We start from the raw sequence: 12,993 nt of genomic DNA on the forward strand, positions 1-12,993 counted from the left end.
GACAGATTTATTTGTTGTTATTTTTTATTGTCATATTTCAATACATTTACTGTACTTATATATTTAATTTTGTTCAGAATATTTCTTCAAAAAAAATAAATCGGGGTATATTTATTTATTATGTATATATATTGTAACGAGACAGAAAACAAGGACAAGACTTGAAAATAGCTCTCGAAATATAAAGAGTAGACTAGAATGAGTAGTGTCTTGCGAATGAGTCCCATAACATGACTGAAGTTGAACAGAGGGGAGGAAGGAAGGGGCGTGTCTCCAGTGGTGTACCCAGAAGTGAGGTCAATGATAGGAATGGACTGGAGATCTGTAGAGAAACCTTAAGTGACTTCAGAAGTGGAACTGGAGGAGGAGTTGGAAATGGAATCTGGGATCTGTAGAGGAGGGAGAAAAGGCATTAGTGTACATTGCCAACCCTCGGTCCAGTGTAACAACACATTTAGTCAGGCCCATCGACTGCTTCCCATGCACGCAGTGTGACAGTATCTATATAAAACGCAAAGTTGACTGACGCATTCACTCAGTCATCAACAAAAACACTATATTCTGTTTACTTAAAATGCTGAAATATGGCAGGATGTCACATGTAGGGCAGTATGTAAGAAAGGACATTTTGATATATCAGTATTTAGGGATAAACAACACCCACCCAACAAAAGAACTAAATGCTCCAAAATATCAGAAATGCTGTGGTGGATTTTGTTGAAATTTGGTGACATTATAAAAAAAAAAAAAAAAAAGAAAATTAGCCAACATGTGTTTTTTTTAGGTAACATTTTTTTATTAATATAGGTGTAATCCCATTATAATGAAACTCATGGAACCATAAAAATATTTAATTATAACAATTGTGGGGAAAGTAAGTATAGCATTGTGACCAAGGTGACCAGTGATTTGCATTCTCTAAAGGCAGTGGCGCAAGAGCTCTGTAGCTGCTGTGCTGCATCTGGTAAATAGTAAACTGAGGGAAAAGTAATTGGTTGTCCTCTGCAGGAGCAGGCTTACTGCGTAATGTGCTTGTTGAACAATGTTCAGAACATTTAACACCAGGCTTTGATCTGCTCTGTCCTTGCACTCTCCTTCCTGATCTCTCTTCCATGCCCCTGGTGTTCTTCTAATCTGAACATGGGAGCTAAAGCAGGACACATGCCCATGTCACAAATCCTAACAGCTCCTATTTTGAATGAAGACTTTCAAGTAAATTAATTTTCCTTGAAAACCAGGACTCACCTTCCTGTCTCTTGTGCAACTCTGTGACCCAAGATTGACAATACCTGTATAAAAAAACAGCACTTCTTAAACTGTAAAAAATATTTTATTTGAAAATGAGATGTTAGATGTAATTGTTTTTTATAGGAATACAGGTACGAATACAGAATGAAAACGAGACATTATATGTAACTTTTTTTTAAAGAAATAAATTTATGAACACAGAATGAATACAAGACATCAGATAAAAAATAAATAAAAGGCGCAATTCCAAATGCTTTTGCCACATTATCTTTCTTCATTTCAGAATAAACTTTTTCTAGGATTGTTAATTTTTGTTTGGCATAAACTGACGCTGTTTTTCAATTTTTTTTGTTCATCTCAAAACTTTGAGAAGTGCTATGAAACTTGAACAGTTCAGTATCTGCACATAGCACAACTATCTATCTATCTATCTATCTATCTATCTATCTATCTATCTATCTATCTATCTATCTATCTATCTATCTATCTATCTATCTATCTATCTATCTATCTATCTATCTATCTATCTATCTATCTATCTATCTATCTATCTATCTATCTATCTATCTATCTATCTATCTATCTATGTGGTGGCATGGTGGAGCACTATCTCAGAATTCAGCTATGTGCATGATGTCATGCCTACACTGTTGCTAAGCCTCGCCGAGACAGCCTGAGACCTGAAAAGTCGCAACAGATTGTCACTTTCTTTTGGTCTGACGAGAAAGAGACAGCTGTTGCAGGGTTCCCGAGACTCTGTGAAACTGTAGGAGCGGCATTGGCCATTTTTGGTCGAAAAAACATTTGTTATACTGAAATGTACATTTTGTTTAAACAAAACAAGTATTCATTATTCTGAAAATTTCTTTACTTCAGTTTTCATTATCATGGGATTTGACCTGTATTACCCTAACTTACATGATCTGTGTTAGATTGAGAGCATGCTTTATGCAAACGATGGATGATGTAAAAGTTATAAAATGGCCTTGCGAATGGCACCCTAATTAATCAGGAAATACCTAATTTATCTTAGAAAACGCATGCCCTTAACTTATTCACTGACATTTTCTTTACAATAAATACTGTTTAAAATGAATGCCAAAAATAAAGCTTAAGTTATTATCATGCCATTGTCCACTGAATACCAAGATAATTCACGATTTTTTCATTTACACAGACCTTTGTAAAAGTATGATTTTCCTACCAGGTTTGTTAGAAAAATCACTTTGACAGCAATGTGACAGTTACTGTTTTGAGATTTATGTTTATAGCAGAATGCAGAGAGAAATAATCTGGTTAACAACACTTATGAAGGGTAATATTTTATATAAATGTCAAATTAATTCAAATTTCAGATGTCACATCTGTTGTTTAAATTTTGTTTACCTCCATTTTGGATTTGTCCCAATTTTCACACTGCCTTTGTGAAATGAAACTTGTGAATATGATATTACTAGCTGAAATAACCGGCATTGCCCAGGATGAAAATAAAGTGTTTTTTTTTTTTAATTATTTGAGAAAAATATAATTAAAAAAAAAAACACAACTTTAAAAATAAATTAACAAACAATGAAGACTCACTAATGTGCTTGTCTTGCGGTCTTGTATATGTGTTATCATCCAGTTGATGCTCAGAGCCGGCCAACTCTATTTAATTTCAAAAGCAACAGGGTTGTGGTGGTGCTCAAACATAAAGAATGCTGGCAAGCACCTCCAGTTCGCCCTCTAGTGGTCGTTCAGAGTGTCAACTGGATGATAACGTGCATACAAGACCACAAGATCACCCCCCACCCTTCCCAGAAGGGGGTGGGTTAGGGTTGATTTCACCTTACAGTATTTTTAGTCGACCAATTAGAAACATGTATACCAAGTTTCATGAAAATCGCTCCAGCCGTTTGGAAGTGATGCTGCAACATACATACACACACACACACACACATACATTTACTCTCTATTATAAAAAAAAAAATAGTTTGGACAAGATATTTTTCCTGTGACAAGACATGATCTTTTGAAGAGAGACGGAGAGACACTTTCACGTCTCGCAAGATGGGCAAATCACTTCATACTTACAACCTTTGGAAGCAAGTCCCATGATACACATACAGAGCAGGTTAGAGATAATGAAAGTAGGAAAATTTGAAAGTCTCAAAAAATGAGAGTAAAGATCACATTAGCGCAAACAAACAGAAAATATTACTCGGTGAAATAACAGAACAGCGAAAAGTGATTGAATAGTATTTGAGGATGTCTGGGGGAGAAGAGAGACAAACCAGTGACTTTACAACGTTCGAAGCGCCGCAAGACATGCAGATCACACAGCACAGGAGCAGCAGCAATCCAACAGCTGATTGCGCAAAGAGGAGCAGCAGCAATCCAACAGCTGATTGAGCAAAGAGGAGGTAAAAAAATAACTCTTATTTGATTCCCATTGTATCACTGTTAAAGAGGGGTTTCGGAGGAGCGACCAAGTCTCCTTGGGGTGTGTTCAGATTCCCTCTTCACAACGACGCGTATCGCTGGCGGGGATGAGGTAGGCAAGCGAAGTGCAGATCATGCGGCACAGCACAAGCAGCAAGCCAGCAGCTGATTGAGCAGAGAGGAGGTTAAAAAAAAGGAATTTATTTTCCATTGTATCACTGTTTAAGAGGGGTTTTGGAGGAGTGGCTGCATCTCCTTGCGTTCTGCCCCCCACCCTTCACAACGGTGCGTAGTGCTTGGTGGCTCGGGGGGGTTTTAGGGGTTGGAGAGCAAAGCGAGCAGGGGCAAAGCCTCCTAGTTTTATATATATATATATATATATATATATATATATATATATATATATATATATATAAAATTTCAGAATTGCTATAAAAGTCTATGTTCTGGTGTTTGCAAGCAATCTCACATAAGTCATCAAACATAGCTATTGTTTACATATGTGTGCTAATTCAGAATTAGTTATTGAATTGTGCAGAAACTAGTTGTAACTAGGGACAGCATCTCATTCGCTCCAGTACCACTCAGATATGTGTATTTTGTGCTAATTTACGTTTTAGTTTTTCTAATAAACTCCACTTTGGTTTCTAAAAACCCAACAAATGAATTTCACATTTTTCAGAATTAAGTATGCCTTCCAAAGTTTTGTACCACCTGGTCGGGGCCCCCACTATTATAAACCCAATGCTGCAAAGCTGGGTGTGATCCCGGATCTTGGTTTTCTGCTAGCAGCAGTCCCACAGCATGATTTTGGAAAATAGCAGATCTATTATTCATAACTATAATCAGCATAACTATACTAAAGTATTAACAAATATATAATTGAATATCATGTGAAATTTCTAGGCTGGGGTACTCAGTCTTTTTTTCTTAGTGTACCACTTACAGACATTGAAATGCTTTGTACTCATCCATCCATCCATCCTCTTTCGCTTATCCGAAATCGGGTCATGGGGGCAGCAGCTTGAGCAGAGATGCCCAGACTTCCCTCTCCCCGGCCACTTCTACTAGCTCTTCCGGGAGAATCCCGAGGCGTTCCCAGGCCAGCCAAGAGACATAGTCCCTTCAGCATGTCCTAGGTCTTCCCCGGGGCCTCCTCCCGGTTAGACGTGCCCGGAACACCTCACCAGGGAGGCTTCCAGGAGGCATCCTGATCAGATGCCCGAGCCACCTCATCTGAATCCTCTCAATGCGCAGGAGCAGTGGCTCTACTCTGAGCTTCTCCCGGATGACTGAGCTTCTTACCCTATCTTTAAGGGAAAGCCCAGACACCCTGCGGAGGAAACTCATTTCAGCCGCTTGTATTCACGATCTTGTTCTTTCTGTCAGTACCCACAGCTCATGACCATAGGTGAGGGTAGGAACGTAGATCGACTGGTAAATTGAGAGCTTTGCCTTACGGCTCAGCTCCTTTTTCACCACGACAGACCGATGCAGAGCCCACATCACTGCAGACGCCGCACCGATCCACCTGTCGGTCTCCCGCTCCATTCTTCCCTCACGTGTGAACAAGATCCTGAGATACTTGAACTCCTCCACTTGGGACAGGATCTCGCTCCCAACCCTGAGAGGGGACTCCACCCTTTTCCAGCTGAGTACCATGGTCTCGGATTTGGAGGTGCTGATTCCCATCCCAGCCGCTTCACACTCGGCTGCGAACCGATCCAGAGAGAGCTAAAGATCACAGTCTGATGAAGCAAACAGGACAACATAATCTGCAAAAAGCAGTGAGCCAATCCTGAGCCCACCCAACCAGACCCCTCAACTTCCTAGCTGCGCCTAAAAATTCTGTCCATAAAAGTTATGAACAGAATTGGTGACAAAGGGCAGCCCTGGCGGAATCCAACTTTCATCGGAAATGGGTTCGACTTACTGCTGGCAATGTGGACCAAGCTCTGACACCGGTTGTACAGGGACTGAACAGCCCTTATCAGGGGGTCCGGTACCTCATATTCTCGGAGCACCCCCCACAGGATTCCCAGAGGGACACAGTCGAATGCCTTTTCCAAATCCACAAAACACATGTAGACTGGTTGGGCAAACTCCCATGAACCCTCCAGGACCCTACCAAGGGTGTAGAGCTGGTTCACTGTTCCGCGACTAGGACGAAAACCACACTGTTCCTTCTGAATCTGAGGTTCGACTCTCTGACGGACCCTCCTCTCCAGGACCCCGAATAGACTTTTCCAGGCAGGCAGAGGAGTGTGATCCCTCTGTAGTTGGAACACCCCCTGGTCCCCTTTCTTAAAGAGGGGGACCACCACCCTGGTCTGCCAATCCAGAGGCACTGTCCCTGATGTCCATGCGACGTTGCAGACGCGTGTCAACCAAGACAGTCCTACAACATCCAGAGCTTTGAGGAACTCCGGGCGTATGTCATCCACCTCCGGGGCCCTGCCACCAAGGAGTTTTTTGACCGCCTCGGTGACCTCAGTCGCAGAGATGGGAGAGCCCACCTTCAAGTCCCCAGGCTCTGCTTCCTCATTGGAAGGCATGTTAGTGGGATTCTTAAAAGTACTCCCCACACCGAGCCACAATTTCCCGAGTCGAGGTCAGCACCGCACCATCCCCACCATATACAGTGTTGACACTGCACTGCTTCCCCCTCCTGAGACGCTGGATGGTGAACCAGAATCTCCTCGAAGCCGTCCGGAAGTCATTCTCCATGGCCTCCTCAAACTGCTCCCATGCCCGAGTTTTTGCCTCAGCAATCACCGAAGCTGCCTCCGGAGTCCCACAGGACAAAAAGGTCCTGTAGAACAACTTCTTCAGCTTGACGGCATCTCTCACTGCCGGTGTCCACCAAAGGGTTTGGGGATTGTCACCACAACAGGCACCGATCACCTTACGGCCACAGCTCCGGTCAGCCGCCTCAACAATAGAGGCACGGAACATGGCCCATTCGGACTCAATGTCCCCCACCTCCCTCGGGACGTGATCAAAGTTCTGCCAGAAGTGGGAGTTGAAGCCACTTTTGACAGGGGACTCTGCCAGACGTTCCCAGCAGACCCTCACAATATGTTTGAGCCTACCAGGCCTGACCGGCATCCTCCCCCATCATTGAAGGCAACTCACCACCAGATGGCGATCAGTTGACAGCTCCACCCCTGTCTTCACCCGAGTGTCCAGGACATGTGGCCGCAAGTCCGATGACACGACCACGAAGTCGATCATCGAACTGAGGCCTAGGGTGTCCTGGTGCCAGGTGCACATATGGACACCCCTATGCTTAGTGACGAGCACAGAAGTCCAATAACAAAACACCGCTCGGGTTCAGAACGGGGTGGCCATTTTCATTTCATTCATAAGCATTTTAGCTTAACTCTTTTAGGAACAAATGTCGACTTTTGTCGACAGGAGGGGTTGAGGGCGAATGTCGACAAAAATTGACATCCAGGGATAGAGGGCGACAATCAGCTGTTAATGGCGACAAAACTCACTGTCACATCGCAGGCATTCCCTCAGTGCTTGGAGGAATGCCAGACTCGTTGACTCAGCAACTAATCCTTGCGTGTGCGTGAGTTGTGAAATGTAAACAATGGCAAGATGGCATCGACATGTCACAAGGGAGCGAAGCGAGTGCAGAAAAGAAAACACTCGGCAGACAATGTTTTGCGCATTATTGCGGAGCTGGACTCTGATTTTTCAGAATTAGATTTTATTGACAGTGATCAGGAGATCGAACAAGAGAGTAAGAAGCCGGCATCAGCTGATCAGACACCTGCCGATGCCGCGCCAGCTGATCCGCTGCCAGCTGAGCGAATTTGCGCAGCTGATGCATCTACAGCAAGGTTCGCGTGGGAGGAATACACAGACATTGATCCGTGGGAGCCGAACTGGCTACCAGACTTCACAAAACGGCATGGCTTGCTGTTGGACACGACAGATCACCAGCTGCTGAACTACTTCAGGCTGCTCTCTCCTGATGCTGCTTTTCAGCTACTGTCAGATGAGACAAACAGGTAGGCAGAGAAATTTTTTGAATCGCGGGCTGCGCTTGCATCGCATTCTCATTTTTCAAAGTGGAAACCCACAACAAAAGAGATGAAGCGCACTGTGGCATTACAAATAGAGATGGGACAGAACTTCAGGGAGTATTGGTCCAAACGTGCTTTGTCCCCTGGTGGCTTTGGACAGGTTATGCAGCGTGATGATAGGTACGTGATGCTGCAAAGTTTTATTCACTTCTGTAATAAACAGAAGCAAATCCCATGGGGTGAGCCAGGCTATAACGCCATGCATAAAGTTCAGCCCCTGCTTGACATTGTGGAACCAACATAGAAACAATTTTATCAGCCAGGCTGTGATTTGTCTGTGCATGAATCTATGATAAAATATAAGGGACACCTTTTTTTCTGCAAATACATGCCAGACAAGCCCACAAAGTATGGCATAAATGATTTTGTACTGGCAGAAGCAAACACTGGTTTCTGCCTGAAAGTAATTACATATACAGGAAAGTATTTCTTTCAAAGAGAGAACTGTCCCTTGACAAGTCAGGTTGTGCTGGAGCTGCTTCAGGGCTATGAACATTTGGGTCATGTTGTGTACATTTGGACAATTTTTATACATGCCCAGAATTGTTCATGGAGCTACAGAGCAGAGGAATTGGAGCTTGTGGCACAGTGAGGGTGAACAGGATACACATGGCTTCACAGTTGAATTCAGACGGGCTGAAGAGGAAAAATGGGCGACAGTACGGTTTTCATGCGGGCAGAAAACTTGGTGGCAGTGGCATGGCACGATGGCAAATGGGTGACTTGTCTCTCTACAGTACACACTAACAATATATGTGAGAAAGTGCAGCAACAGACAATTGAACAGTAGGCACCAAAGCAACACATATTGTAAGCAGTGCAATGTGGCAATGACTGAAATTGGCTGCTTTGAGTGAGATCAGACTTTGCAGGACTTTGCTGTGTAAAATGTATGTGATATGTATGTGAAATCATAGAGTATGCAGGATCATACAACATGCAAGACAGTAACATTTGTCAAAAGTAAATATTTTTTGTTGATTTCAATTGCTTTGTGTTCTTTTTTTAAAAAAAAGTTAGTTTTTGGAAAAATATTCAGCCCTGGGAGAAAAGAAAAAAAAAAAAAAATTAGCCCTAAAAGAGTTAAATTGTTAAGCACTGAACTCCTGGTAGGCACAACTACAGTTGATATTACTTTAAACCCAATCCCACTGCTCCCCATATTTTATTTGGGAATTTTAACAAGGGATTATTGATAGTTTTTTGTGTAGGTCTGTGTATTTTAATTTTTCCATGTACTGTAACTTGATTAGCTATCAATCTCTGTTAACCATCAGAGCCAAAAAAAAAAACAAACACCAGCACCTACCTATTACTGTTCTACTACTGCCGTGTGGTATGCTGCAAGCTCTGCACATTGTCACAAAAAAACTGAAATTATTAAATGTTTACAAAACAGCAAAAGTGCTTCAAGTATTGCTTCAATTTACGGAGTAGGAAGAACAGCAGTGTATGATATAAAGCATGAAGCCAACAAAATTGAAAAAAGTGTTGAAAATGGAAACCACTGATGGTAATGTTAATGTTCCCCTGTATTATAATTTTCTTTTTAAATTCTATTATATTATGTTTTGTCAGCATATTTTGACATGCAGGCAGCTTGTGATGCACTTTTGGGGAGCAGAAAGTCTGTAATGAATGCTGTAAGTAATATGACTGGGTGAAGGGCTCCTGTTCTGTAAGAGGTGGACACGTTTGTTAGGAAATGAGTGACTGGAGAAGTTAGAAGAAAAAGGAAGGTGCGGTGGAAGGAAGTTTTGAGTAGAGAGTCAGGAGGCAGTAAGCAGGAGTGTTTGGGGTGTAAATAATAAAGGAACGTGAGTGGCAGGAGATAAACTGATTGGTAGGGAAAGCTTTCTTTTATTGTTTTGGAGGTATGCTTCGTAACCTAGATAACAGTGTATAAGACAGGGCACTGTTTGTTAAGGAACGAAGACTCCAAGTAAAACTTAGAAAACTCCAGTACCTCTGAGTTGTGTTTCCTTATTACGCTGGTTGTTACAATATTATATGAATGACTTAATTTTGTTAATACTATATTAAATTTTGTTTGTTAAATAAATATGATTATTCGCTAATCTACAGTACTTAATTTTTAAAGTAGCTGTTCTGTTATCTGTCTTTCCTTTTATCCATTACGGCCTCGGTCCCAGCCCCTGACGGATAATCGAGGTTTCACTGTATATGCCAAATGTTATTTTAATGAATTACTTAATTATACACTATAGTTGCATATGAATACAGATCCAAATCAGAAGAAAATTAACTCACAAGTTACATATAACTTATAGTTGGTTGGCAGCCCAATTCTACTTCTAGGTTAATTCAGCCTGTTCCTGTATGTATTTTTTAAGGAAGAATGAAGGTTACCAAACATTACCAACTGAAAAAGCTTTTCACTGTTGATTTATACTTATTAACACTAAAATTAAATGTGAGATAGATGCATTTTATTATTACTAATTGTTAACATTTGTCTTTCTTCCTCATATTTTCTGCACTAATTTGCCATTCTGAAAATAATGATACAGCAAGCAGGTTTACCAAAACTAAAAATATTGCAACATTGGCATACCGGAACTAAAACAGAGAGGGGGACATTTTGCAGACTGCTTGTGTTGGAGTATTTAAGATAGCACTTGCCTGTTACAACGTACTCTTTTACAAAAATCCATTGGTCTTGGCACTATTGTTCTTGGGTAGTCTCCATGCTGACATGGATCAGCTTAAAGAGATTGGGACCAAGATGGATCTGTGACCTCAGAGCCTGTAGGCACCAATTGCCATGGGTTGTAAACACTGAATAGGAGAACAAGGTTGGGTGAGCTAGACAGCAGAGGAGAATCGCTCCAGGAGTACTGCGAGACCGAGCTGTGGAACTGAAATGCAGCCTAGCATAGAGACTTGGGTTAGACCACTTTATAACTGACAGTCCTTTTTAAGGTCCACTTCACAGCCATCCTGCTGAGAACTGCAGAACTTATCTTTGATTATATTAATATAGGATTACTTACAACATTTTAGTTATGTTTAAAAATACATTGGATAATTTAAAGACCGTCTTCAGAATCAGAATGGGTTTTTTGTGTGTTTTTTAAAGAACGACAATCTTGCCAGGAGTATCCCCAGTTTGAAAACCACTGGTTTATGTTATGGTGGTGATGTTTTAGACTGACATTCCTCTCTACGTCCCTACATATTTAACAAACAATGTTGTTATTTGATTTTTTTGATTGTTGTAGGTTTAAATAATGGCATACTTCTTATCTCATTTTTTTGCCATTTCAGGTTATTTAAAACAAATAAAAAATATGCAGTTTATTTTTTTTTTATACTTAGAAATAATTGCATAGCACTGTTAATAAAGTAGTACATTTTTATGAATATGCCTAGAGCAAGTAATAATAAAACAATACATTTCATTAAAAATGTAAGTCATTTTTTATCTTACCATTTCATTATTTTAAATTTTTAGATTGCAATGCCTCATCAGTGGCTGGAAGGAAATCTCCCAGTTAGTGCCAAGTGTTCAGTGTGTGACAAAACATGTGGCAGTGTACTCCGTCTACAGGATTGGCGCTGTTTGTGGTGCAAGGCAATGGTAAGGCTTGGTAAATTAATCAGACAGTACTGATTAAAGCATAACTTCTGCTACTTAAAGTAGGAAACATTAGTAAGTTTTTACATTGCAAATTTTCCATAATTCTATGGATGCTGAAATATAAACATACTATGTAATGCAATGCATGGTAAGGCAAGTAATTAATGCGAGTGTCTACTGTAAATTCTTACATGTAGTATTGTTTTTTTCAGATCTGCCTATTTATGATAGAATTGTATATCCTTTATACTTTTGATACGGAAGTGTATTAGGCCACAGAGAAGAATTAAAAAAATAGGGACAGTGAAGGAAAAAAGTCTATGTCAAGATTAAAGCTGAAATGTTGACTTTAATTTGGTTGTTTATGTCGTAATTAAAGACGAAATTTCCAAACAAATGCTTCATATTATGTGTTCCCTGACCCTGTTGTTAATTGCTATGTGCTTCTTAAACTAACTTCCCCTTGCCCTGAGAGGAGCCGCAGGCAGAGCTTGCTACATAAAATACATTAAGTTCATGATATTACAGCTTTCTGAACATTTAGAATACTAAGATAAATACTTGATATCATTTTCATAATGTAATGCCTTAAAGCATGTATTAAACGTGGGGGCACTGCCTCACAGTAAAGGGGGTCACGACCCGGGTGTTCCCTGCCTGGAGTTTGTGTGTTTTCCCAGTGGGTTTTTACTCAGCATGCTTCAGTTTCCTTCCAAAGGCATGCAGGATGGTGGATTTGGTGATGCTAAATTGACCCTTGTGTATGTGTGTATTCTCTCTTCAATGAGCTTTCTCCCCATCCAGGGTTTGTTCCTGCCTTGCGCACAATCATTGCTGGGATGGATGGATTCATTAAATATGTATAGCGAACATTTTTCAGCTGTAGAGTTGAATATGCTTGAAGGAAGTATAATTAATTTGCAGTTAATTTAGAAAAAAAACTTTTATTCGGTCGATTAATTTTTTAACCAAACGGCAGCCCCAATAGAACTATTAAAATAAGCAAATGCAAACAAGAAATGCACCTTTTACTGTTATGCAGTATATACTGTATTATGTATCAGTCTTTTTATTATTTTTTCAGACAACCAAAAAAGCTGTATAGTTACCTTCTATGAATTACATGTGTTCTCTACAATACAGCACTACATTTTGAGTCATTCATCTAAACATAAGTTTTGTTAATTTTTTATTTAAGTTTCCCATTAAGGCTTCTGGGGAGCCAGAAATTATGCCAGCAACATCATGTAGAAGACTAGAAAATACTTTTAGGCTTGATACCAGACCATGACATAGAGCATTCATATATATTTTGGGACATTCAGGGACTACTTAAAGTCTCTGAGTAATGAAACTTTTGCCCATTTTTGTGATGTGGTAGGCAAAAATACTTTTAACATAGGCATTGGAAGAGAGAGCCTTGCATAAGAATGTGGTCATGGCTCACCTGCTGTTGCCTTTTACTCTATGCCCATTCTTTTGCTAGCTGAGGCTTTCTTTGTGTAAAGTTTGTTCTGATTTTGTCTGAATTGTAAAACTGATCAAAGCATTTACTTAAGCAAAGGCTGGCGGATTCTGTTTTCATTCTCACCATGTTACATTTCCTTTGCTTTTGACTGTTATGGG

The 12,993-nt window shown here is 40.6% G+C and overlaps 1 protein-coding gene across 3 annotated transcripts in view; it reads left to right on the plus strand.

Moving 5' to 3' along the window:
• The window catches only part of dgkh (diacylglycerol kinase, eta), a 482,906-nt gene that overhangs the window by 383,654 nt on the left and 86,259 nt on the right, over positions 1-12,993 (plus strand). For all 3 annotated transcript variants that reach the window (XM_028799661.2, XM_028799660.2, XM_028799662.2), the window contains one exon: positions 11,242-11,367. In XM_028799661.2, coding sequence (XP_028655494.1) covers positions 11,242-11,367 — 126 coding nt within the window. The remainder of the gene's footprint in view (positions 1-11,241; positions 11,368-12,993) is intronic.

Source organism: Erpetoichthys calabaricus, chromosome 4 (genome assembly GCF_900747795.2).
Source record: "Erpetoichthys calabaricus chromosome 4, fErpCal1.3, whole genome shotgun sequence".
Classification (NCBI taxonomy): Eukaryota; Metazoa; Chordata; class Cladistia; order Polypteriformes; family Polypteridae; genus Erpetoichthys; species Erpetoichthys calabaricus.